Below are 25,381 nucleotides of genomic sequence, written 5' to 3'. Positions count from 1 at the left end.
GACTTTCTTGGTTTCATGGACATTATTTGACCAACATATTCTTAGAAAAATTAAATCTTAACGAAAATCATTGTTTTTTTTCGATTTTGCAGAAGCTCTTTGGATCCTTGTTCGTTCTGCCAAGCCATCTGAGGATGTTATAACAAAGGCAAAGAATGCTATACTAGCACAGGGTATATCATTGAAGGGTTTCAAAGTAACTGATCAATCAAACTGTAATTGATATGCTTCGATTGTGAAAATTCAAAGAAATTCAAATTTTCAATGTTATTTACTTACATATATATATGTACATATGCATTTATTTCTAACAATCTGTGAATACTTGATGTAAAAGTGCCTCATATGTAAGCTAAAAATTTATTGGAAATAAAATTGCAATGTTAAAGAGATAATTTTTCTGTTTATTTACATACATACAAACATACACACCCACTCTCATTCCCTCTCCTATTCCCACTCCAACTTCCACTCCCACTCAAACTCACAATCCTACCCTATTCTAACTCCCAATCCCGCTCCTAAGCTAAATCCCGATCCCAACTCTCACTCCAACTACCAAACCCAACCTCACTGCCACTCACCCTCAAATTCTCTCTACCATTTTCACTCACACTTTCTCTCCCATTTACAATTCTTTTCCTTTTACCTCGCCCACCTAAATTTTCTTAAAGAAACATCAAATCTCTATGATATACCTGGCAGCGTGGTCCAGTCCAAGATCTGTTGAGAACTTTGGACGCCCATATGACTCACACACACACACATCCATTTCGCAAAAAAAGGGTGAAATGTGAGGAGAGTGGGAGAGAAAGAGATAAAAACTGCCTTACAATCTTGCATATAATAGGTTAGGGTAGACCAACGTTGCGGGGTCGGGATATTTGAAAATATTTAAATAATACATACAAAATGGTGGAATATTGCCATCGATTTGTATATAACTAGATACTAGATCTCTGTATACCTATGTATGCAGCAGTTCGAGTAGCTCGATACTAATTTAAAACTCGTTCGTTGCTTAACTGCTCAAACGTTTGCCTGAAGCTTTCAAGCTTTTGAACAATTCAAATAACAAATAAAATAAACAAATAAAAATTTTAAATTTTAAACCATTATCTAGACGTTGGACGCTGATGCATTCAATGTCGTATTCACTTTGTTCAATTTAATAGCATGAACAAGTTTTCCGACCTTTAGAGTTCCTCAAATTTTACTACAATATGATAGAGGTTACTGAGGAATCGTCACCCTTATCCTTCACAAAACCGTTGCGACATTCCCTTAACAATTTTTACAAACCTGGTTGCTTTGATATCATTTTTCCACTCATCCAATTGCACGATTTCCCCAGCTATGCCAAACGCCTAGTAAGCGTAGATCTTAAGGATAGGATCGCGATTGCGACCAAAACAAAAATCTGCATTTTACAGTTAGAGGAAGGCTGGAGGCATTCTTATTGCTGTAAGAAGGTGCCTACACTCGTCAGTTTTTAATTACTACATAATCACTCTCTAATAGATCAGCTGTGTGTCTGAATTTCAAGCTCGTCTGAATCTACTTTTATTTCAAAGCACTCTGCCCTGTTTTGAATGCAGGATATGTATATCTAGGACGCTGTAGTCAAACTGTGGGCTTGTAGTGCACTCTATATCATTTTTACAGTGAGGTCAGAGCTCTCATGCTCAAGAAGGAAATTAGGTTTGGATCATAGTGTAATAGAAGATGGTGATGGTTGTCAGCAGTTTCTCGCTCTAACACCACCATTTTGAACACTCTTAAAAAGTAGAATGTTGTTGCTTTTCAAAGCAACGTTTTTATTCAGGGTAATGAGTGTACGATAAAGTATCCAAATAATTTATGCTGGAAAATTATGCAACGACATCACTTTTTTTCTAATTCTGTTTTGTATTGGCTTTTAAAATCTGCACATTTTCGGAATTTAATGGTGGTTAATTTAAAATATACTGAAAATAATTTTTCAGGTATTAAATATTGTTGCTTTTCTCAAGATCTACTAATACTCATTGCACCGCGAACTTTAAAACGCAGTCATAGCTCAGAGCTCAGAGGCAATGCAGCAAAATGAGAATGATCTGTGGTAGGTATTTGGATCGAGATAATAAGAATACTTTTACAAAATTTGCAACTTGCGATACATTTTTAAGCAATGTCCCTGGAAGCTAGATAACAGCGCTATACGCATCGCCAAAAGTTTCGCTGTGAATCTACATAGATCAGAGTTGCATAGCGCGAGCAGAGCTTCTAATCCAATTGCAAAATTTTCTGTTGTTTTGAGTATGCGTGGAAAAAGAGAATGATGAAGACAAATTTGAGCATAACATGGCAAGCTAATATAAACGCACGCAAGTCATTTTCTGTCAAAAATGTCTCATGCACATGCAACTTGTATGAGAGCAACCAAAATTGAATTTGCTGCGTGAAAACCTAACTCGATTTCCAATTTTTGTTCTGCGTGATATTTAGATTTGACGTTTGCACACATGCTTTACATTGTCGCAACGCATGCTTATTTGGGTTAAGGCAAAAAACACCGCTTGTTTGCGTGCGCTAAAAAAACGCAGTGCGGTTTTATTAGGTTGGCATGTAAGATGTTTACTGCTTAAAATACGAGCGAAAACTTATTCAGCGACAGAGAACGTATGACATCAACCAATTTTTCCATATTATGAACTGGTATTTTTAACACGGCGCTGTCCTACGATTGCCAGTCTTTGTATCAGCATCATACCAATTGACAAAATAGTCATTATACCTATACACCAACATCGTACCAGATACCATAATAGTCAGCATACCCATCAATATCATACCAATTGACATACTAGTCGATATTTGCATCAGCATCAGTTAATATACTAGTCCTAGTCGGGTTGAAAAATTGCTTGAAAATTGATAAAATAGCTCAAATAAATTTTGTTCATTATATTTCATATATATAAAAAGTATGTATGTAAATATATACATATATCACTTTAAAAATTATTACTTCAATACATTATACTTTGGAATATGTATATTTTAATCAAAATACGTACATATCAGACCTGGAAAGTAATGATTACATACTTGTACTAGTACCAAATAAGTACAAGTATTCAAGTACTTCAAATATATGTACAAAGTGTAAGACTACAGTACTTGTACTTCGAACCCGAAAGTATAAATAGATATACATACGAAATACTTGCAAGTACACGAAACTACTTTTTCTGATAAAATATGTCAGTTTGATTCATAAATGGAAAATCAAAATATGAGTAAAATTCATATTAGAAAGCAACAACAAGTAAAACATCATATTAAATAAGTATAAATTTTACAACATGTAACAATATTAAAGTAGTTTTGTGTTTGCCTTCATTAGTACTAGCTTTTCAAACATAAGTCCATCACGCCTTCCGGGACTATAAAAAATGCCTGCTGAGGAAAATAAATGCTCTACTGGGTCGGAGGAAGTTAAGGGCGTATTCATTTTGAGTGATAGTTCCTTCATAAGAGGATAACTCTGAAGCATATTGAAATCTGTTGATGTATCATTAAAATACCTGTAAAACTTTTCTTCAACCATTTTGTAAAAGTTAAGTAATCGTAAGGGTGCTAGTTGATCCGCTTCATAACCGTTCAATACTTATCAAAGTACTTCGAAAGTACTTACAATCACTTTACTTGTACTTCAACAATTCAAGTACAAGTACTTCTATACTTATACTTGTACTCATTTTTCGAAGTACTGAGATACTGATATTGGTACTTTTTCTTTACAGGTTTGGTACATATATATAAAAACTAAAAAGTAACGGAAAAATACATGCCGATTTTCTGATCGATCAGCGGAGACGGCGGACCATATCCTTCTAGAATGTAACGCAATCTCAAAACGCAGGACACAAGTTTATGAGCTCACCATGGCCAGAACAATCTTACATTAAATCCCCCAAACTAAGAGAACTGCCAGTGTTCATCAAGGAATTCGGCTTGGATGAGATGCTGTGGAGGAGGTGAGGGCACAACAGAGCAATGGTCGCAGTGCAGTCCTCAATAAATTATCCATCTATCTTTCCGAGAAGGTTGACTGTGTCAAAACAGGCCAAGCTGCACCAGCACCGTCCTATGATGAGTGTTTATGTTGTTCAGAACGGTGGTAGTGATATGCACTTTATGGAAGTCATGTTGATGGTTGGATAACCGAAGAATTTCATTTAACCTAACCTAACGGCTATAAACGCTTTCGTTACTGACTAAAGAGATAATATATGTTGATTCTGGCTGGGTTTCCGGTTTTTGGTAGTGGGTTTATCCTTGTCATTCTCGGTTATTCTGGCATGGCAAAGGCTTTTAACGATAAGTAGAAAAAATGTGATAGGCTGCTGGTGCCCTCATGGCCAAGGTGTTATGACAACGGCATAGGTTTTCCACCTGGGACTATTGATATGGGAGGCTTTGCCTTTTCAATGACTTCTTTAACCTCTGCTGAGGTAACGGTGAGGGTCGACTCATCATGCTAGTGTTTATATGCCCGTTGATTTGGACGATATCTAGCATTGTCAACTGAAGTATGCATTGCAAATTGGTTACAGAAAGCACTCGAGCATTTCCTCGAGTCCGTCAGAACAGATTCTAGTGTCTAATAAATTATTCAAATATTAACAAGTATGAATAACACCACATAATCATAGTCATGAACCATTCTAAAACTGACTAGTGTGATGACACAAAATTATAGTCTAGTCAATTAACTACTCATTCACTAACTATTATGAATAACACCACAAAATTATAGTCAATTACCTATTTAAAAGCTGAATAGTATCAATAACCCCACAATATTCTAGTCAATATTTAGAATGTTTGCTGACCCCTTTGCCTTTGGGACTACAGGGATTGGATAAAGAGGCGAAAAACATTAGGTAATGCGACAAATGAGGACAAGTCGAAGTATTTTGTGTCATCCAAGAAAGTATCGGCGCGCTTACACCCCCGCGGACACGTCACTGTTGATGGAGATAAATTCAGGACTGTGAAGGGCTTCCTCTTTATGTACCCAGCATTAATAGTCAGATTAAAAATTCAAACGGAGAATAAATCTTGGCAAAAAGCGCTATTTTGTGCTGGGTAGACAATTGAAAAGTCGTGACTAACAAAAATTACCCTCTACAAGTCGCTCATCACACCTGTACTGATGAAGGGCTCAGAATCGTGGACTTTGTCGAGAGAAGACCCTTGAATTGTTCAACAGAAAAGCTCTCCCAAATATAAATGGTTCTGTCCGTGATGCCTTCGGCGAGTATCGAAAAAGATATGGGTATGGGTGTGGTGATGACCTACATACATGAACTTTACGCATATATGCAGATAGTACAACCATTAAAAGCCCAAAAACTTCAATGGTTATGTGATGTTATGCAATCGGACTAAGTATTTCTATCTATTAGAAAGCAGGGAAGAGGGGGCATACATCTTATTGCGTTATAAAATCTAGTCTATGAGGTACAAACTAATTACGTTTGGGCTGCAGAAAAGATGGTTGCAAACCAATATGAACATGGGTTATACACCAACTACCGAAGGCAATAGAAAGGGGAGTGAAATAGAGCCAGATAGAGTGAAAATTTCACTAAATTTCATAGTAGGTAAATATTTACAAGATTCGCCTTTGTACGTTTTCAACAAGCAAAATGAAAAATATTTACTCGATAAAAAAAAATTTTTTTGTATGCACTATTTGTCTGCAAATATAGGCAAAAAATCACTAACACATAAATATAAAATATCTCATACAAATTCAGATCAAATTTTTAGTTTTAGTGTTGAAAACGATAGTGGTATTTTATCGTTTACTCTACTAAGTATCGCTTGGAGAAAAAGTTCTACAAAATGCTGAACCAACAGTTCGAGAAGTAAGTAGAATGTAGTATTTATTTCGGAACTGTGAGTTTATATAATAAGTTTAAATCAAACACCTTTTAATTTTTATTCAGATATCCTTGTCTTCTTTTTATACTCAGTTGAGCAGAGCTCACAGAGTATATTAAGTTTGATTGGATAACGGTTGGTTGTACATATATAAAGGAATCGAGATAGATATAGACTTCCATATATCAAAATAATCAGGATCCAGAAAAAATTTGATTGAGCCATGTCCGTCCGTCCGTCCGTCCGTCCGTCCGTCCGTTAACACGATAACTTGAGTAAATTTTGAGGTATCTTGATGAAATTTGGTACGTAGGTTTCTGAGCACTCATCTCAGATCGCTATTTAAAATGAACGATATCGGACTATAACCACGCCCACTTTTTCGATATCGAAAATTTCGAAAAACCGAAAAAATGCGATAATTCATTGCCAAAGGCGGTTAAAGCGATGAAACTTAGTAGATGGGTTGACGTTATGACGCAGAATAGAAAATTAGTAAGATTTTGGACAATGGGCGTGGCACCGCCCACTTTTACAAGAAGGTAATTTAAAAGTTTTGCAAGCTGTAATTTGGCAGTCGTTGAAGATATCATGATGAAATTTGGCAGGAACGTTACTAAAAAAAAAAAATAAATGTAAGGCGCGATAACCTCCGAAGAGATCTAAGGCCGAGCTTCTCTTCCAATTTGCGTCGTGCTCCTCTTGATTTTTCCCTACAAATTGGCCGGACGGGACCTACATGTTTTATGCCGACTCCGAACGGCATCTGAAAGGCAGATGAGTTTTCACTGAGAGCTTTTCATGGCAGAAATACAATCGGAGCGCTTGCCAGACACTGCCGAGGGGCGACCCCGCTTAGAAAAATTTTCTTCTAATTGAAAAATCTTATTTCTAAAATTTTGATGTTGCTTTGCCCGGGAGTTGAACCCAGGGCATACGGTGTGATAGGCGGAGCACGCTACCATCATACCACGGTGGCCGCAGGAACGTTACTACTATTACTTTATATGTGCTAAATAAAAATTAGCAAAATTGGATGAAGAACACGCCTACTTTTTAAAAAAAATTTTTTTTTAATTCAAATTTTAACAAAAAATTTAATATCTTTACTGTATATAAGTAAATTAAGTCAAAATTCAACTCCAGTAATGATATGATGCAACAAAATACAAAAATAAAAGAAAATTTCAAAATGGGCGTGGCTCCGCCCATTTTCATTTAGTGTGTCTAGAATACTTTTAATGCCATAAGTCGAACAAAAATTTACCAATCCTTTTGAAATTTGGTAGGAGCATAGATTCTATGACGCTAACTGTTCTCTGTGAAAATGGGCGAAATCGGTGGAAGCCACGCCCAGTTTTTATACACAGTCCTCCGTCTGTCCTTCCGCTCGGCCGTTAACACAACAACTTGAGCAAAAACCGATATATCTTTACTAAACTTAGCCCACGTACTTATCTGAACTCACTTTATCTTGGTATAAAAAATGGCCGAAATCCGACCATGACCACGGCCACTTTATCGATATCAAAAATTACGAAAAATTAAAAAAATGCCATAATTCTATACCAAATACGAAAAAAGGGATGAAGCATGGTAACTGGATTGGTTTATTGATGCAAAATATAACTTTGGAACAAACTTTGTAAAATGGGTGTGACACCTACCATATTAAGTAGAAGAAAATGAAAAAGTTCTACAAGGCGAAATCAACAGCCCTTGGAATCTTGGCAGGAATACTGTTAGTGTTATTGAATATATAAATAAATTAGCAATACCCGACAGTTGATTTTCTGGATCACCTGATCCACATTTGGTCGATATCGCGAGAACGCCTTCACATATACATCTAAGGGCCACTCGCTTTTAAAACCCTCATCAATACCTTTAATTTGATATCCATATCGTACAAACACATTCTAGAGTCAACCCTGGTCCACCCTAATGGCGATATCTCGAAAAGGCGTGCACCTATAGACCTAATGCCCACTCCCTCTTAAAATGCTCAGTAACACCTTTCGTTTGATACCCATATCGTAAAAACATTCTAGAGTCACCCCTGGCCCACCCTAATGGCGATATCTCGAAAAAGCGTCCACCTATAGACCTAATGTCCACTCCCTCTTAAAATGCTCAGTAACACCTTTCCTTTGATACCCATATCGTACAAACATTCTAGAGTCACCCCTGGCCCACCCTAATGGCGATATCTCGAAAAGGCGTCCACCTATAGACCTAATGCCCACTCCCTCTTAAAATGCTCAGTAACACCTTTCGTTTGATACCCATATCGTACAAACAGTCTAGAGTCACCCCTGGCCCACCCTAATGGCGATATCTCGAAAAGGCGTCCACCTATAGACCTAATGCCCACTCCCTCTTAAAATGCTCAGTAACACCTTTCGTTTGATACCCATATCGTACAAACATTCTAGAGTCACCCTTGGTCAACCTTTATGGCGATATCTCGAAAAGGCGTCCACCTATAGAACTGAGGATTACTCCCTTTCAAAATACTCATTACCACCTTTCATTTGATACCCATATCGTACAAACACATTCTAGAGTCACCCTGGCCCACCCTAATGGCGATATCTCGAAAAGGCGCCCACCTATAGACCTAATGCCCACTTTCTCTTAAAATGCTCAGTAACACCTTCCGTTTGATACCCATATCGTACAAACATTCTAGAGTCACCCCTGGCCCACCCTAATGGCGATATCTCGAAAAGGCGTCCACCTATGGAGCTAATGCCCACTCCCTCTTAAAATGCTCAGTAACACCTTTCGTTTGATACCCATATCGTACAAACACATTCTAGAGTCACCCCTGGCCCACCCTAATGGCGACATTTCGAAAAGGCGTCCACCTATAGACCTAATGCCCACTCCCTCTTAAAACGCTCAGTAACACCTTTCATTTGATTCCCATATCGTACAACTAGAGACACCCCTGGTACACCTTTATGGCGATATCTCGAAACGGCGTCCACCTAGGGAACTAAGGATCACTCCTTTTCAAAATACTCATTAACAGCTTTCATTTGATACCCATATCGTACAAACATATTCTAGAGTCACCCCTGGTCCACCTTTATGGGGATTTCTCGAAAAGGCGTTCACCTATAGAACTAAAGCCCATTCCCTTTTAAAATACTCATTATCACCTTTCATTTGATACCCATATCGTACAAACACATTCTAGAGTCAGCCCTGGTCCACCTTTATGGCGATATCCCTAAATGGCGTCCATCCATAGAACTATGGCCTACTCTCTCTTAAAATACTCTTTAATACCTTCCATTTGATACACATGTCATACAACCACATTCCAGGGTTACGCTAGGTTCATTTTCCTACATGGTGATTTTCCTTATTTTGTCTCCATAGCTCTCAACTGAGTATGTAATGTTCGGTTACACCCGAACTTAGCCTTCCTTACTTGTTTTTTTTTTTTTGTCTTTGCAGAGTCTTTTTATCATTGATAATTCTTTTGACATCGTCAAGTTTGATAGCCGGTCAAGTTGTGAGAACCGGTAACTGTCCCACTGTAACAACACTGCAAGATTTTGATTTAACAAAAGTGAGTATTAATGTTAAAAAGATAGAGAAAGCAAAGTAAAATCAATTGGTCGTGACCATTTCAGAACCACCTAGGATGGAGGTAAGGACGTTTTCTATAGTTCATAGTACATTGAAATGTTAGGTGTTAATTGAAAGCGTGAGTACAGAGTTCAAACTGCTATCTATTTGAACACTTCCTTTATATAAATTCATCAAAAACTACGAAAAACTTTATGTGCACAGACATAATGTTGATAAATTTTAGTATTCAAATTTTAAAATATCAAAATTCATCCGCAGTATTTTATCCATTTATATAAAGGAGTACTTAATCGCAAGGGGAAATACCCTTTTGTAGGAGTTTTCTAAATTAATCGATCTGTGCTTTATGATATTTCTGTTAACCTCTTTACGATAAAAATTTTAATATTATTAAAATTAGAAGTCTCCAGCTTAATTAAAAGCTATTTAAAATTGGAAGCATGATTCCAGGTTATGAATTTTCTATTTATTTCGGCCAGTTCCCGGACTTTTTCCCTTTTCTGGCATGGTCTCGGTGTGCTGAACTATATGCGAAATTTCAAGTTCGCAGCTCAATGATAAATCTCTGAAAAATTGATCAACTGACCGGGAATTTTGGTAAAACCCGATATCAAAATTTCAAATCTCGCATGAGTTTTTTAGTTTTGTCGAGGTAAAGTTTCAACTTTTTAGCTCACCGGGAAGTTACTTAAAAATCAATATCTGCCTTATCTAGTAAATTTTTTTTTCAGTTTATGCATTTCTAATAGAACTTAAAGCAAGTTATGGTTTCCACCAAACCTAAACTCCGTGTTTGCCAGTTTCGTACAATTTCTAAAACATGCCTTAAAATATCGGAAGAGGCGTAGAAATAAGCATTTAAACTTAAAACATCGCCGCAAAATTTAAAAATTCAGACGAGTTTATAAAATATCACGATCCCTGCGCCACATATCAATAGTCTTTGCCTCATGCATCATTTTTAGCTGACAGATTCGCCATAGAGGAATTTATAAAAATGCTTAAAGATACCTATCTCTCTACTTTCCTCCTGTTTTTGCTCTCTTATTTGCCCCAGTTTAAAATATATCTCTTTCCGTTTCACTCTCCTCTTTTGGATCCACTTCCCTCTTCCTTTTTTCTTGTTCATCCTCTAAATTTTTTACTCTCTTTATTTTTATTTCTCTTTCTCTCTCCCCATCGCGTGCCGACTTCAGTCTAACCTAAGGGATGCAAATTAGCTATCCAGAGAACGCACATAATGTCTTACCCAATATAAAATTTTAGTTATACGTGCTTCTATCTTGTACAAAGAAGGTTGACGAAACATAAGCACGCGGAGGGCCCTGATTTATTGATAGATATTTATACATATACTTTTTACTTTTGTCTACATTTACTAATTCAGCGATGTTCCCGGATCAATCTCACTAGAAAATCACTGTGTATTAAAACACTAACATCTTTCGTTTGGTACCCATATGGCATAGACAGATGTCAATATATTGACCTATGTGTCTCCGGAACTGATTAATATAGTAAAAGGTAAAGTGCCTTATAGCAAGATATTTTAGGAAACCTTTAATTTGGTGCCCAGCGCAAATTAAGTGAACAGGTACCACCTTTGAATTGCTATCCATATCGTATAAAAAGTATGTGTAAATTTTGGCCTCTAACTCTTTCAAGATTGTGTTGTCTTATTGGAAATGAAACTGTAGTTAAAAATACATAATAGTAAATTATTTTAGGGTTTTTTTTCAACACACACTTGAGCAATTGATTTAAGTATGAAAAACCATTTTTTATAATTACAGTACCTTGGTGTATGGAACGAATTCGGTAAATATCCCTTCGCTTTCGAATCTGGCACTCACTGCGTCACAGCGGAATATGGCGCTCTTGGCAATAATCAAATTTCGGTAGTGAACACACAACATGATTCTAAGTGAGTATTACAATTTTATACACCATCAAATAAATCTTACAAACAGGGCTGCCACTCACATATTTTTTTTCGTACCAAAAGGCTTCTGAGAGTACCAAAAAAATTAGATTGGCGACATACCTAACTACTAAAACGAAGCACTTTTTTGCGGAAACATCTGTTGTTTCGTCGATAATTAGAGACAACTTACACGACTTAAATTCCGAAACTAAGTCTTTCATTGTACTAAAACAAATTATTTCCGTTTATCCCGTAGCTATAGTTCTTGCAATTTTCAAATGTTTTGCCACTTCTGAGTCAGGACTTTTCCCTCCGGACTTTTTCCCTTTTCTGGCATGGTCTCGGTGTTCTGAACTATATGCGAAATTTCAAGTTCGCAGCTCAATGATAAATCTCTGAAAAATTGATCAACTGACCGGGAATTTTGGTAAAACCCGATATCAAAATTTCAAATCTCGCATGAGTTTTTTAGTTTTGTCGAGGTAAAGTTTCAACTTTTTAGCTCACCGGGAAGTTACTTAAAAATCAATATCTGCCTTATCTAGTAAATTTTTTTTCAGTTTATGCATTTCTAATAGAACTTAAAGCAAGTTATGGTTTCCACCAAACCTAAACTCCGTGTTTGCCAGTTTCGTACAATTTCTAAAACATGCCTTAAAATATCGGAAGAGGCGTAGAAATAAGCATTTAAACTTAAAACATCGCCGCAAAATTTAAAAATTCAGACGAGTTTATAAAATATCACGATCCCTGCGCCACATATCAATAGTCTTTGCCTCATGCATCATTTTTAGCTGACAGATTCGCCATAGAGGAATTTATAAAAATGCTCAAAGATACCTATCTCTCTACCTTTCCTCCTGTTTTTTCTCTCTTATTTGCCCCAGTTTAAAATATATCTCCTTCCGTTTCACTCTCCTCTTTTGGATCCACTTCCCTCTTCCTTTTTTCTTGTTCATCCTCTAAATTTTTTACTCTCTTTATTTTTATTTCTCTTTCTCTCTCCCCATCGCGTGCCGACTTCAGTCTAACCTAAGGGATGCAAATTAGCTATCCAGAGAACGCACATAATGTCTTACCCAATATAAAATTTTAGTTATACGTGCTTCTATCTTGTACAAAGAACGTTGACGAAACATAAGCACGCGGAGGGCCCTGATTTATTGATAGATATTTATACATATACTTTTTACTTTTGTCTACATTTACTAATTCAGCGATGTTCCCGGATCAATCTCAATAGAAAATCACCGTGTATTAAAACACTAACATCTTTCGTTTGGTACCCATATGGCATAGACAGATGTCAATATATTGACCTATGTGTCTCCGGAACTGATTAATATAGTAAAAGGTAAAGTGCCTTATAGCAAGATATTTTAGGAAACCTTTAATTTGGTGCCCAGCGCAAATTAAGTGAACAGGTACCACCTTTGAATTGCTATCCATATCGTATAAAAAGTATGTGTAAATTTTGGCCTCTAACTCTTTCAAGATTGTGTTGTCTTATTGGAAATGAAACTGTAGTTAAAAATACATAATAGTAAATTATTTTGGGGTTTTTTTTCAACACACACTTGAGCAATTGATTTAAGTATGAAAAACCATTTTTTATAATTACAGTACCTTGGTGTATGGAACGAATTCGGTAAATATCCCTTTGCTTTCGAATCTGGCACTCACTGCGTCACAGCGGAATATGGCGCTCTTGGCAATAATCAAATTTCGGTAGTGAACACACAACATGATTCTAAGTGAGTATTACAATTTTATACACCATCAAATAAATCTTACAAACAGGGCTGCCACTCACATTTTTTTTTTCGTACCAAAAGGCTTCTGAGAGTACCAAAAAAATTAGATTGGCGACATACCTAACTACTAAAACGAAGCACTTTTTTGCGGAAACATCTGTTGTTTCGTCGATAATTAGAGACAACTTACACGACTTAAATTCCGAAACTAAGTCTTTCATTGTACTAAAACAAATTATTTCCGTTAATCCCGTAGCTATAGTTCTTGCAATTTTCAAATGTTTTGCCACTTCTGAGTCAGGACAGCATTCAGCGAGCAACTCAGGCAAGTAATTCATCAATGTGAATGGTAAATTGTGCGTTATCAGGAACATTAGCAATGTAAGCTCAGCGCTTTGTACTATTTTGCTTATTTACCTCTTATTTGCATCTAAATAGGAGTCCATTGATATTTGCTTCTTTTTTGGTTCCATACCTTGAATATGGGCAGTAACAGTTTTAGGCATTTTTAAATGAGTCAGGTGATTGATTAAGCCTTTATTGCATGCCTTACAAAAGGCTGAACCATTTTTGTTAGAGAGCCATTCAAAATTGGTGAGCCCCTTTGGTCTAAATTTTCTTTTGTTTTCAGCACTGGAAAATATTTGACATTACATAAAAAATTTCAGATACGTCTCAGGCAAACTTTTTCATTTTCATTTGAAGTATCTTGAAATGAACTATTGCAACTTTGTTTGTCTTTTAATCAGGAACCTGCAAACAAGCCACAAATTTAATCAACTTATTGCACTTTAAATCAGCAGCTCGCAAGGAGAGTCGATGTTTTCGAACATCGAAGGCTTTGCGATAACATTGACGTGTTGTCGATTTAAATGTGTTAATGTTCCGGTTTACATCTCGGTACTTCTAATTGACTAACAAAAGTAGTATACGAAAAAATGGATTAAAATAAGTAAAAATTCGCTTTCTAGGAAAAAATACCAAAATCAAAAACAACGTACCAACGTACCAAATCATTTTTAAAGTACCAGTTTTGGTACGAAATTACCAATTCCGGCAGCCCTGCTTACAAAATATATTATTTTTCAACGCATACCGTCGTTATAAGTGACCACAGTACAGGCTTACATGTAGGATATGTGTGAGAAGGAAACACTTTTCTTTCTAACACACTGCCGTTTGACAATGACCGAAGTGTCAAAGATACCGGGGTTGCGCGCAAACAAACAAAAAAAGGAGTGGAATATCAGATATGGGTTGCTGTGGTGGTAACTTTTTTTTTGAAAGAATTCAGTATGAAAATGTAAAGTACACATATATGGGTCCTACAGAAAATTAGACAAGTCTTCGAATAGGGTATCTGAAGAAGCGTACTTATGCCAACATTAAGAATAAAAACATGAGTGATAAATTTTTCTACCTGTTCAACAGCTCTCCGCGAAAAACAGTTTAAAACCCAGATCGGCTGTCAAAACATTTCCAAAAATTTGGAAAGAGGTATGAAAATACGAGTTTTGTCCTGGTATCAATAATCCAAAGGCAAAAACGTGTTCGAGTTATTGAAACCGTGACCAAAACTCGTATATTAATGCCTCTCGCTACGATTTTGGTCGTGTTTTAGCAATCGTCCCCGGTATCACAATTTGATAACACAAATTGTCCAAAACATATGGATTATAAAGAGAGATGTAATTAAGTGCTCGTTTGAAAGTAAATAAGGCTATTTCTTTGTAATTTTACAATAAAGCTTTTACGCACTTTTTTTTGGACCTAAGAAGTACAACAGTGCCAAATAGCATCCCCAAAAACATCTTGAACAGGTGAGCGTGGCTGTGTGTGCGTGCTGCTACATATACTACTTGCAACCCTTTACAATGATAACGGCATAAAGTAATCAAGTTAAAAGCCGTGTTTTGTTTTTACGATTGCGCGTAAAAAAAAGCTTATCCTTGCTTAGATACGTAATGCTTAGGAGACCCATCTAGCGGCAGTGGTTAAATAACTACCTTACAGCACAGGGTGTACCGAAAAGCGGAGACACAACCCTCTGATGGCCATAGTGTATAACATATAGCTGAATCAGTTGCGATGAATTGTGGACACGCACCATTTCAAGAGGTGATAAATAGAATTAGTCTAGAGGTGAAACATAGACACATCTGAGCATAATGCGTATTGAAATTTAGTAGTACTAATTTCATACGCAGCAATTTCAGAGGTGTACTTAAAGTTTGACGCTTAGCAGTCCATATAATGTTTAAGCGTAAATGTCTATAGATTTAAAAAAAAAACACAGATAAATACAGACTTCCGTATATATGTATATGTGGTCAGGGTATATTTGAAAACCTGGCCATATCTATGCCAAAAATTATTTTATATCAATGTTATTTTACTTCCAAAATACTACTTCCCTTCATTGAGCAACTTTTCTGGAGTTTTACCTCGAAGACCAATTGATATCGGTGGTCCTTGACCAATTTTAGCCGTGACGAGCTTGCACCTCCGATTCTTTTTTTGTACATGACTTGGGAATCCTTCTCAAAAATATTCCTACAACTTATAAATTTAAAATGGGTAACTTTTTTAAATGTGGACTAAGTGCTTATATTTTTTTTTTATTACATCCTATTGCGATTTTAATGTTGGCGTTCTTGTTGAACGTGGTTAAATCGCAATTTTTTTAATGGCGAATTTTTTGATCCCAATATTTTTCAAATCTATCGTAAATACAGAGATGCTCAAACAGCATTATTGAATGAAGGCGGGGGTATCCTGATTGCGGTCAAGCGAGCGTTGACATCATCTGTTTTCCAGCTCATAAATTATGACTGTCTCGTCGATCAACTCTGTGCTGGTATTTTGTCACCTTCGGTATTTTGTTTATCTACGTATCTTTATATTCCAACTAATAGTTTAGATCGCTTGTACGCAGTTCAGAGTAATATTCTCATTTATGTTTTCCGGGTGATTTTAACTTTAACAAAATCGTGTTGTCTAAGTTTCTTTGAAATGATGTTTTAACTGCCACTAATGTAAGTCTTCCACACGAGATAAATCTTTTAGATAGTATTAATTTTACCCAAATTATTTATATCCCAAATCAGCTTGTTAGTACCCTTGATCTTCCATTTCTCGATGAATATTCGGGCATTATGAGACAAATTCGATCTTCGCCTGTGGTCGCAAGATCTGATACAACGAATTTGTATTCTGTATTATGACATTCCATGAAGATGAAGACTTGTGTCATTATTCGATAAATTGATAGATTCAACCGTTCAGAAAAGCACATTCCCATCAGCTATCAAATAAAATATAAGCAAAATAATTTATTATGAAGAAAAAAGCTTAAGTACCTGCTGAAAATACGCAGAAGTATAAAACGTTTGAAACATTGCAACCTTCTAAACATATTGTTACATGCGTTAAAAACTAAACTTCATGCTGACCATAGAGGCGTTCATGGACCTGCTATTCAGTAAAGATGAATGGCTGCAACAATGCAGAAGGGCCAAGCCTATTCGAACCATTTTGAAATTGAAAAAATTCTCAGATTAGGATTGTTTCAACTGAACATCGGAACGAGAATGTACTCGGAGTTTTTGGCACCTGATCCCTCTTCAAGTTCCTTTTGCTACCAACGGATTTTTTTCCTATTTTTGAAACCAGTCTTCCAAGCTCTTTTTTGTATGCACGACCTTGGACTTATATAAACACATTTTTTTCTAATTCAATACAGCGTCGACAACAAATTTCTATTCATTTCAAAATTAGATATACAACGAAAATTTCGAGAGCAATGAACACTCATAATGCGAATTTCAAATTCGATTTTCGATGTTCGGTAGCCAGCGTAGTTCGAAAGGGCCTCGAACTTTAAGCTACAGAAATTGGCAAATTTGGCGTGCATCATATTCGTTAATTACGATTATTTAAATAATTTAAATGCATTTTTTTTTTCAGATTGACTTGAATTCTCTTTCTGTCATGTAATGTTCCCGCGGACTATGAAGTTTTTCATCTGCTCGGAGACATAGATTACCCTCGTATACAAACAGACTGAAAACGCTGAAAAATAGGCGACATAAATATGTAACCTTCAGAGAAAAGTACGTCAATTCAATAAGCCTGATAAATCCTTTTGGAACTACATACGGTTCAGGAAAGGATTCTCTAATAAACCAAAGTATGTGTCTCGCGATAAAGTGTGTTCCAACAGTTTGTCGGGCACTGTGAATCTTTTTGCAGACTTTCTCAAGTCTAATTTTGTGAATGACGTTGGAAATATCTATAATTCCTTTGGCGAAGAATCGAACAAACATTCTTCAAATTATAGAGCTTTGTCTGTTACATTATCAGATATCCTAATTAATTTTTATCCCATGAAATTGCCCGCTAAAAATGGCTTTGATGGTCTTTCTTCTTTCTTTCTTAAGAAATGTAGTTTATGTCTTGGGGAGTCTTTATCACATACATACATATATATGGTCAGCCTCTCCATCGCCACAAGGATCTTCATTGACAAGTGAAAACTCGGTTAAATTGCTTGTATTCACAAATTGGGAACAAAAAGATATTAGGTATTGCCGCTCAGTCTCTTAACTTAGTACCTTCTTGAAATCGAGAAAATTTAGAAGTAAAATTTAAAAGTACTCTTCCATCCTATTACGCCCGATGTTTGCTCACAAACTTGAAATCCCTTGCTAATAGACGTACAATTCAGTCCCTAATGCTCATCTATGACATTATCAGTGGTGTAACTGATGGCTCGGTTGCACATATTTTACACTTTAATTTATTCTGTAGAAGCCGAACAACCATAACTACAAGCCATTTGTTCTTGATGTTACTGATTAAGTCCAAAACTTTCTGCTACTCACCATAGATGTTTTTGAATATCCGCCTTGTTTTGTAACCTTCATAATTGATCGTTTTCCTGTTTGTTTGGCAAATTCATTTTCAAATAAGATCTGGATAAGTAAGGGCTTAAAACTTGAAACATTGTATATAATCCAGTCACGTTTTAGCTCCAAGGAATCAAGATGTTTTCAAAATTTTGTATAAAAAATTTTTATTAAGGTAGTCTTATAATACTATTTCTATAAATTTTTTAAATCTAAATATTTTACTAAAGTCGATTTTACTATTTACTCAAATTTGGTTGCAGTAACGAGAAATCATCTATTAAAGGAACCGCTAAAGTCGTTGGCCCTGGCAAGCTTTCGGTAAATATGAATGATGGTGAAGGTAAGTAATACAAATACGTTTCCTAATTCATATGCGAATATATTTGAGTATATTTATTTAGAAAAACAGATATATTTTTATATACAACCGTCAGCGAAATCTTTGAAAACAAAAACATGTATTAGCCCTAAAACTTTAAATAAAATGTCTTCTTTTAACTTTATAGCTCTCGGCGGGGAATCTGATTACCGGGTTTTAGCTACTGATTACACAAACTATTCTGTCGTATACGGCTGCACAAATTTATCCGGGACGTACGTAGGTGAGTCAATTAGGACAGTTTTCATTACGTTTTGCTTTAAAAGCCAGATTCAATATTTCTTAATCTATATATATATAATTCAAATTCTGTGTGTGTGTGTGTTCCCTATGGAAACGTATTTGCCGCACTTTAATCATCACCAATTTTGGCTTAGGTCCCTTCGGTCAAGACGAAGGTTTTTCATATTTTAGAGCTAAAAATTTTAAATTCAAATTTTGTTTTCAATTTCACGTGCGCCATTGGGTGGTGCGACAAATTTTGTATGTCAGCAAAAGTTACTCATACGCCATGTACGTGCACAATTTTGTTTGGTCCTAGCATTGAATTCACAAAAAGCTAAAGCGATTGCACTGAGTGATTTAAAAGTTTTTATTAAATTTAAGCATTCCATTCTAAAAATAGCCGTCTATATGAGATGATAGACAAAAATTGTGCAGATAAAATGTTTTCATTAAGTTATGAGATTTTGAGCAAAGAATGATAAATTAGAGGAATGGGGGATCTAAGGAAAAAGAAGGAGAGATGTAGAGGGTGTAAAAAAGAAGAGGGAGAGATAAGGAAATTATAAAGGGTAAGAATGAGAAAAATTGGGAGGTACATACATTTTGAAGAAAAACAATAAAATCGTATATACTGATTGCTTGACTTTGAGTAACGGAAAGAATGCGTTAAAATACACCTTCTTATTTAGATTAGTATCTGCCGAGTACCCTGCTAGTTGATTATTAAAAGTCTGGTGCATTAATCTAAGCAGGGAGGACCTAAGAACTTTCACTGGGTACTATACGGGACACTGCGGTCTACGATATCACCTAAGTAAATTAAATCTCTCAGATACCCAAATTTGTCGTTTCTGTGCGCTGGATGATGAAACGCCGGTTCATATTCTCTGCGAATGCGTCGCTCTGACTAGGTAGAGACTATCCCATTTAGGTGGTGGGACTCATAATCCCTAAATGATATGGAGTAAAAAGCCTGAAGAGGTACTTAGATACATCAAAAGCCTCCAGATACAAAATTAGGCTCACAGGTCTTGCACTTCCAGACCTGTTAATAATAATAATAATAATATTAATAATAATAATATCAATAAAAGTCTGGGTGATTTTGGCCGTGGCTCCACACAAACGCCTAATTGAGTTCAAAACACCAAGTAAGTTCAATTTATATTCCCATATTTTTTCGCCTACTTTCTTCAGGTGCGTCCATAGATAATTTTTAATCTTTCCACTAAGCACAGCTATAACATTATACCGGAGTTGTCCCGACTATTCTCATAAAAAGTTGGCTAAGCCAACCATATTCGTCAAGAAATTTATATATGTAGTTTACCAGGTATTGACCCCCATTCCTGATCATCTCGGCGGTTGCCCCGTTATTTTCTGAAGTTCAATAGTGTTTGAGCCAGGTAATTGCCGTTTTATCAACATAAAAGTGGGGTGGTAGAACGCCAACGATAAGGGTATCGGATTGATCATCGCTTTCGCTATTTAGTAATGGGCAGAATTGTCGCCTCCATAACTTTGGACGCTCTGAAAGTCAGATCGATATTACTGCTGCACTTCTGGTGGTGAACGATTTGAAACTTTGCATTTCTTTTTTGCGGCGAATTGTTTCTCCATATAGTGTTCACACCGGCGATTGGTCAAAAACGGTTTCGGAGTAATTTCTATTAGACCTGTGATTGAAGACCTCAACTCTCTACTCAACGGGCACTGCATTGGATGGTTTAACGCCCTAATACTTATCCTTTAGGGCGATGATGTTCACTCTTGCCTTTGCGCCTTAACTCCTGCCTAAGCCAGTGCGAGATATTTCATTTTCAGTTCGGTATCCATATCGAAGGGAACGCCCAAGAAAAATTTCACATTTATTTCTTGTGTAAAATATAGTAGCAGCCAAGTAATTCTGGCATTTCCTTTATCTCTGTGTTCTCTATGAAGCGGAATCTCTTCACTTTAACCCTCTGCAACTGACGTCGTAGTCTGATAGACACCGCATTTCAAAACTCTGAGCATATCTTGGTAAAAATTTAACCTATGCTCTCTATACTCTCTTTACCTTTCGTATTCATATTTCTACTTCGTTCAGTGCGAAAAGAGCTAACGAGGGCAACACACGTGTGTAGCTACGCGAAAAAGTGTATGTGATACCTCCACGTCAGTATTTGTGTAAGGATTTGGCAGACCACCAGGTCAGTATAAGTGTGATATTTCATAGTGTCCTACAGACCGCATATCAGCTACATCGTAAAATTATCATAGTGGCTCTCAGACCTCTCGACAGTAAAATTGTAAATAATGCGGCTATATCATCGTTTTAAATTTTTTAGTCAATAATCCCAGACGCAAGAGTTCCTTCAAAAGAACTTCAGCTGGAACGTTAAAAAGCAGCGAGGAGCAAATAGCTGGCTTGGCTCGAGCAGATAGATGAAGAAGAGTACTTTAGCGAAGACGATGATATACAAGATCCAAATTTCGAATCAGAACAAGTAATATTTGATGACGACGAAATTTCTTTGGAAGCAGAAACTTAGGAAGAATCTAATGAATTTACGGAAGAATCTAGAGGTGATCATTGTACCTATATTTATTTTATATTACGGTATATTCGTGCAGCCGCAAAACGTGACGTTAGCCGATGGAAATTTCCAATAGAATGCTGGATATGATAGGGATTAACTGTTATATTGCATACGAACCTTGTGAAAACATGGATCCCAAAATGAGGAGTAAATTTTTATTAAATATGGCTCAAGAAATGGTGCCAGATCATTTAAAATCACGCGTATACAACGACAGACTACCAAAGTAATTGCTCATGACTATAAGTCGAGTTTTGGGAAAAGATTTGCCCCCTTCCACTACCAAAAATTCAGCTGGGCTCCATCAGTGGTAGGAAGCTATGCCATATATGCCCACCTTAAATAAAAAGGAAAACGAAATACAGCTGCTATTATTGTATACACCCTATTTGTTTGCAGTGTTCTAGTCCCCTCTGCGACAACTGCCAACAAAAAATGTAAAATTTCCAGACTGCATAAAAGGAAATCTAACCACAGGATGTGGATCAGAATGGAGACTGACTTTACTTAAAAAGTAATTTTAAATATACGGGGAATAGTTTCTCAATTTTTTGAGAACTTTGGCTTTTTTTTATTTTTGTTGATAGCATTGTACTCTTCTGTTGTTTTTATGAAACTGAATGAAATAAATCGTATTTGTTAAAATAATTATTGTCTTTAAAAATGTAATATTAAGTTGGATTAACAAATATTTTTTGTTCAAGAAAATATAACCATGAAAATTGCAAACAGAATTTTTAATAAATATAAACATTTTAAAATCGAGGTTTGATGGACCCCACGTCAGCTAAATTGTTAAAATTTGATCACGTCAGCTGCAGAGGGTTAAGACAATAAAGCCGGAATCTGCAATGTATCAGAAGAAAATTTTTTAAAATATGTAAATTCGAACTGAAAATGCACTTAAGCGAAATAAAATACGGTATACAAGAGAAAAATAACACATTTACAGTCACTGACATCCCTGGTACTTAAACGATTGTGTTCTTACTGGGTCGCTTTTCAAGATATAATGAGACGGACATACATGTACATATTTCTTAGCGAAACCAGGACTCCACTAACGTTTTCTTAAAAATCCTTAGAAAAGGTTGCAGAAAGCGTGTGAGTTTACTTGAGAGGTGGAAATTACTTAACGAACCGACTTTTTCTTATCCAGTTCTTGAGGCTCTTTTATATGAAATTGTTCATTACTTGCGATGTGTGAAAGCGCGCCTTATAAAGGGAGCTGCATTAACCTCAATTAGCTATTAAACTAATAAACCAGACTGTTTTCACCAAAGCTTCACCCATTTCTACAGAATGCAGGAACATACGTATATACATATAAGACCTGGTTACATTCACGACGGCAGCTACATAGCGACATCTGTCAAATTATTCTTACATGTGCTCTGGTGTGTGTCTTTTTTTTCCACTATGAAGCAGCACGACAATCAATCACGAAATTTGCATCTCCTTTTGACAAGCAACTTACAGTGCAGTCCTTTATATTCAGCCAATAAAAAGTTTAATATAAGTAAGTAATGGTTAAAAAATTATTCATTTGCGCCTTTTTTAATTGATTACACCCTTTTGCTACAGTTTACTATTATATTATTTTTGTGACTGCCACAAGTATTCAAATTGCCCATTATCGGTTACGTTTGTCGTCAAAATGTATTTGTTGAAGTCTGCAGTCGCCATCTTCAATGTAATCAGTTTAAAAGTGGTTACAACTTGAACTAATTTGACTGCGCTACTGAGAGTGCTTACCCAGCGTTATAACCCCAACACATTAAGAAATATGCTCAAATTAAAACTTCTTTGCATAATTTTTTTCATTTTTCCATTTTTGCAGAATTCCTTTGGTTGCTTACTCGTGCTCGAAATCCAGCAGCGCCCATAATACAAAGAGGAAAGGATGCTATTGCAGCACAAGGATTGTCGCTGACAGAATTCAAAACTACTGATCAATCGAATTGTTAATAGCTGTTCGCAGTTTGAAATTTTATACACAAACTTAATCATTAACATTTGTGTACTTAATTCGATAGACCATTTTTATCAAAAAATAGATTGCTGAAATAAAATTTAATGAGCAAATTTGTATATGAATATAATACATATGTATGTACCTTAGGCCGGGTCGATTTGTGGGGAGGCAAAAAAATCGCCCATTGCTCTGTGAAAATCATATTCTAGGGATCAAAATAAGAAACTTTGCCGAAGGAACCCTACCTCTAAAACGAATTCTAATGTCCCTCCCTTTGGGTCGTAGGGGCAAATTTTAAAAAATCCCGCTTTGAAATGCCTATGTTTTTTCTTTTTGGATTTTATTTTTCTCTTTAGAAATTTATTTAGTCAGAACATATGTAAATGTAAAAATGAATTTAACTTAGCAATAGAAAAGAAATTAAAAAAAATTATTAGAAATTAGCGTTTTTACAACCCCCTTTTAAAACCAAGGCATCACTGTGATGCATTTGCATGCCGTAAACATAGTTGTGTGGGTTTTTCATTCAATCGTTTTAAAAAATGAAGGTATCACTGTGACACAATTGCAGATCGTAAAATTGCTTGTGTTGTTTTTTTTAAGCCGCCACAAGACACAGCAGGTAGAATTGAAATTGCCCCTACCCAAAAGTTCGACCCAAAAGGAGGGGGGGGGGGGGGACATCAGGATTCGTTTTAGAGGTATGGTTCTTTCGGCAAAGTTTCTTATTTTGATCCCTAGAATACGATTTTCATAGAGCAATGAAGGATTTTTAAATCGACCCGCCCTAATGTAACTATATACTACCAGCAGTTGTCTTTGATTCCGTATAGGAACTTTTCCGAGATAAAATCCAAAATGTAGGCACTGATAAGTTCAACTCTTTGCTCCAAAAACATTTTTATTAAAGTGATCAATATACAAGCAAGGAACGCTGACCTCAAAGTAATTATATTGAAGTACAGCTTAGAGAACAAAGCTGGACCAAAGTTGTAGTCGCATTGCTTGGTCTTCATTTCTATTGCTCAACCAGTTACGGAGATATCGACACAAATATTGCGTTGTAGAATTTGAGTATTAAAAAAAAATAATAATGTAAGGCTCGATAACCTCTTCTGATCCAATTTGCATCGTGCTCTTTTACTTTTTCCTACAAATTTTTAAGACGGACGTAAATATTTTACGCCGACTCCGAACGGCATCTGCAAAGCAGATGAATTTTCACTAAGAAGTTTTTCGTGGCAGAAATACACTCGAAGTGCTCGCCAAATCACTGTCGAGCGGAGATCCCGCTTAGAAAAGCGTCTTCTAATTGAAAAAGTTGCTTCTAAAATTTTGATGTAGTTTTGCCCCGGGCGTGAGCCCAGGATCTTCGGCGTGGTAGCCGGAGGACGATAGCACCACTCCACGGCGGCCGCCAAAAATTTGAGTAAACGGGGGTTTCTTATTAGGTGCCTGAGAAATAGACTTTGTGCGAAATAATGTACAGGTTTTTTGTTTCTTCTTTAGTTCAACGGGAATCAAGAAATCTCATAGATACACTTCCCACAAACACAATACAATATGCCCACTAATCCGAAAACTACCCATGAGTTGACTTTTTTGCTGCTGCTTGCTGCTTCAAGTTTTGTGGATGCTTTGTGGAAGCGAAAGCACTGCATAGAAATCACAAATAGATGGAGCCGTGTAGCCAACTGTCGATAAGACAGTGCACAAGCAACCGTTTTGTGGAAAGATAGCGGAATATTGGATGATACGTATGTATAATAAATTATGTGTGTATATTTGCATTACTAAACGAAGCAAATTCAAAACAGTAAATTGAAAAAGAAATTATCAAGTGATTTTTTTAAGAAAAACCTTCTGGACATCAATCATTTTATTTTTATGAATTTAAAATTTTCACACTCAATGTGAGTAAACAATTCGAAAATACGCCAAAAAAACTTTAGACGGCATTTTAATATGCTTAAACTAATTTATATGGTGGATTATTGGAGAAAACAAAATATAAACGAAGGATAAACATGGGCAGCTAACCAATCAGCAAAACAGATGAGATTTTCTCCCCGATTGAGATACTAAAAAT

At 36.1% G+C, this 25,381-nt stretch overlaps 2 protein-coding genes across 3 annotated transcripts in view; both read left to right on the top strand.

Moving 5' to 3' along the window:
* LOC137240999 (apolipoprotein D-like) overlaps nt 1-395 on the top strand; it is a 93,059-nt gene extending 92,664 nt beyond the window's left edge. For both annotated transcript variants that reach the window (XM_067768107.1, XM_067768106.1), the window contains exon 6: nt 93-395. In XM_067768107.1, the coding sequence (XP_067624208.1) occupies nt 93-223 (131 nt within the window). In that variant the 3' untranslated portion in view covers nt 224-395. The remainder of the gene's footprint in view (nt 1-92) is intronic.
* Nucleotides 396-5,835: 5,440 nt separating this feature from the next.
* On the top strand, nt 5,836-23,402 carry LOC137242792 (apolipoprotein D-like). The gene is made up of 7 exons (XM_067770043.1): nt 5,836-5,921; nt 9,406-9,520; nt 11,337-11,467; nt 13,091-13,221; nt 18,392-18,471; nt 18,638-18,733; nt 23,158-23,402. Exons 1-4 carry the CDS (start codon nt 5,899-5,901, stop codon nt 13,197-13,199), a joined length of 378 nt encoding a protein of 125 aa, XP_067626144.1. The 5' UTR covers nt 5,836-5,898; the 3' UTR covers nt 13,200-13,221; nt 18,392-18,471; nt 18,638-18,733; nt 23,158-23,402.
* The last annotated feature ends 1,979 nt before the right edge of the window (nt 23,403-25,381 follow it).

The sequence above is a fragment of the Eurosta solidaginis genome, chromosome 2, assembly GCF_040869045.1.
Source record: "Eurosta solidaginis isolate ZX-2024a chromosome 2, ASM4086904v1, whole genome shotgun sequence".
Lineage (NCBI taxonomy): Eukaryota > Metazoa > Arthropoda > Insecta > Diptera > Tephritidae > Eurosta > Eurosta solidaginis.
This window is presented reverse-complemented; position numbering and strand designations above follow the sequence as displayed.

Coding starts and splice junctions, on each gene's coding strand:
- LOC137242792 (XM_067770043.1), top strand. CDS start 5,899: ATGCTGAACCAACAGTTCGAGAA. Junction 5,922..9,405: donor CTGAACCAACAGTTCGAGAA/GTAAGTAGAATG, acceptor TTGTCTTTGCAG/AGTCTTTTTATCATTGATAA. Junction 11,468..13,090: donor AACACACAACATGATTCTAA/GTGAGTATTACA, acceptor TTATAATTACAG/TACCTTGGTGTATGGAACGA.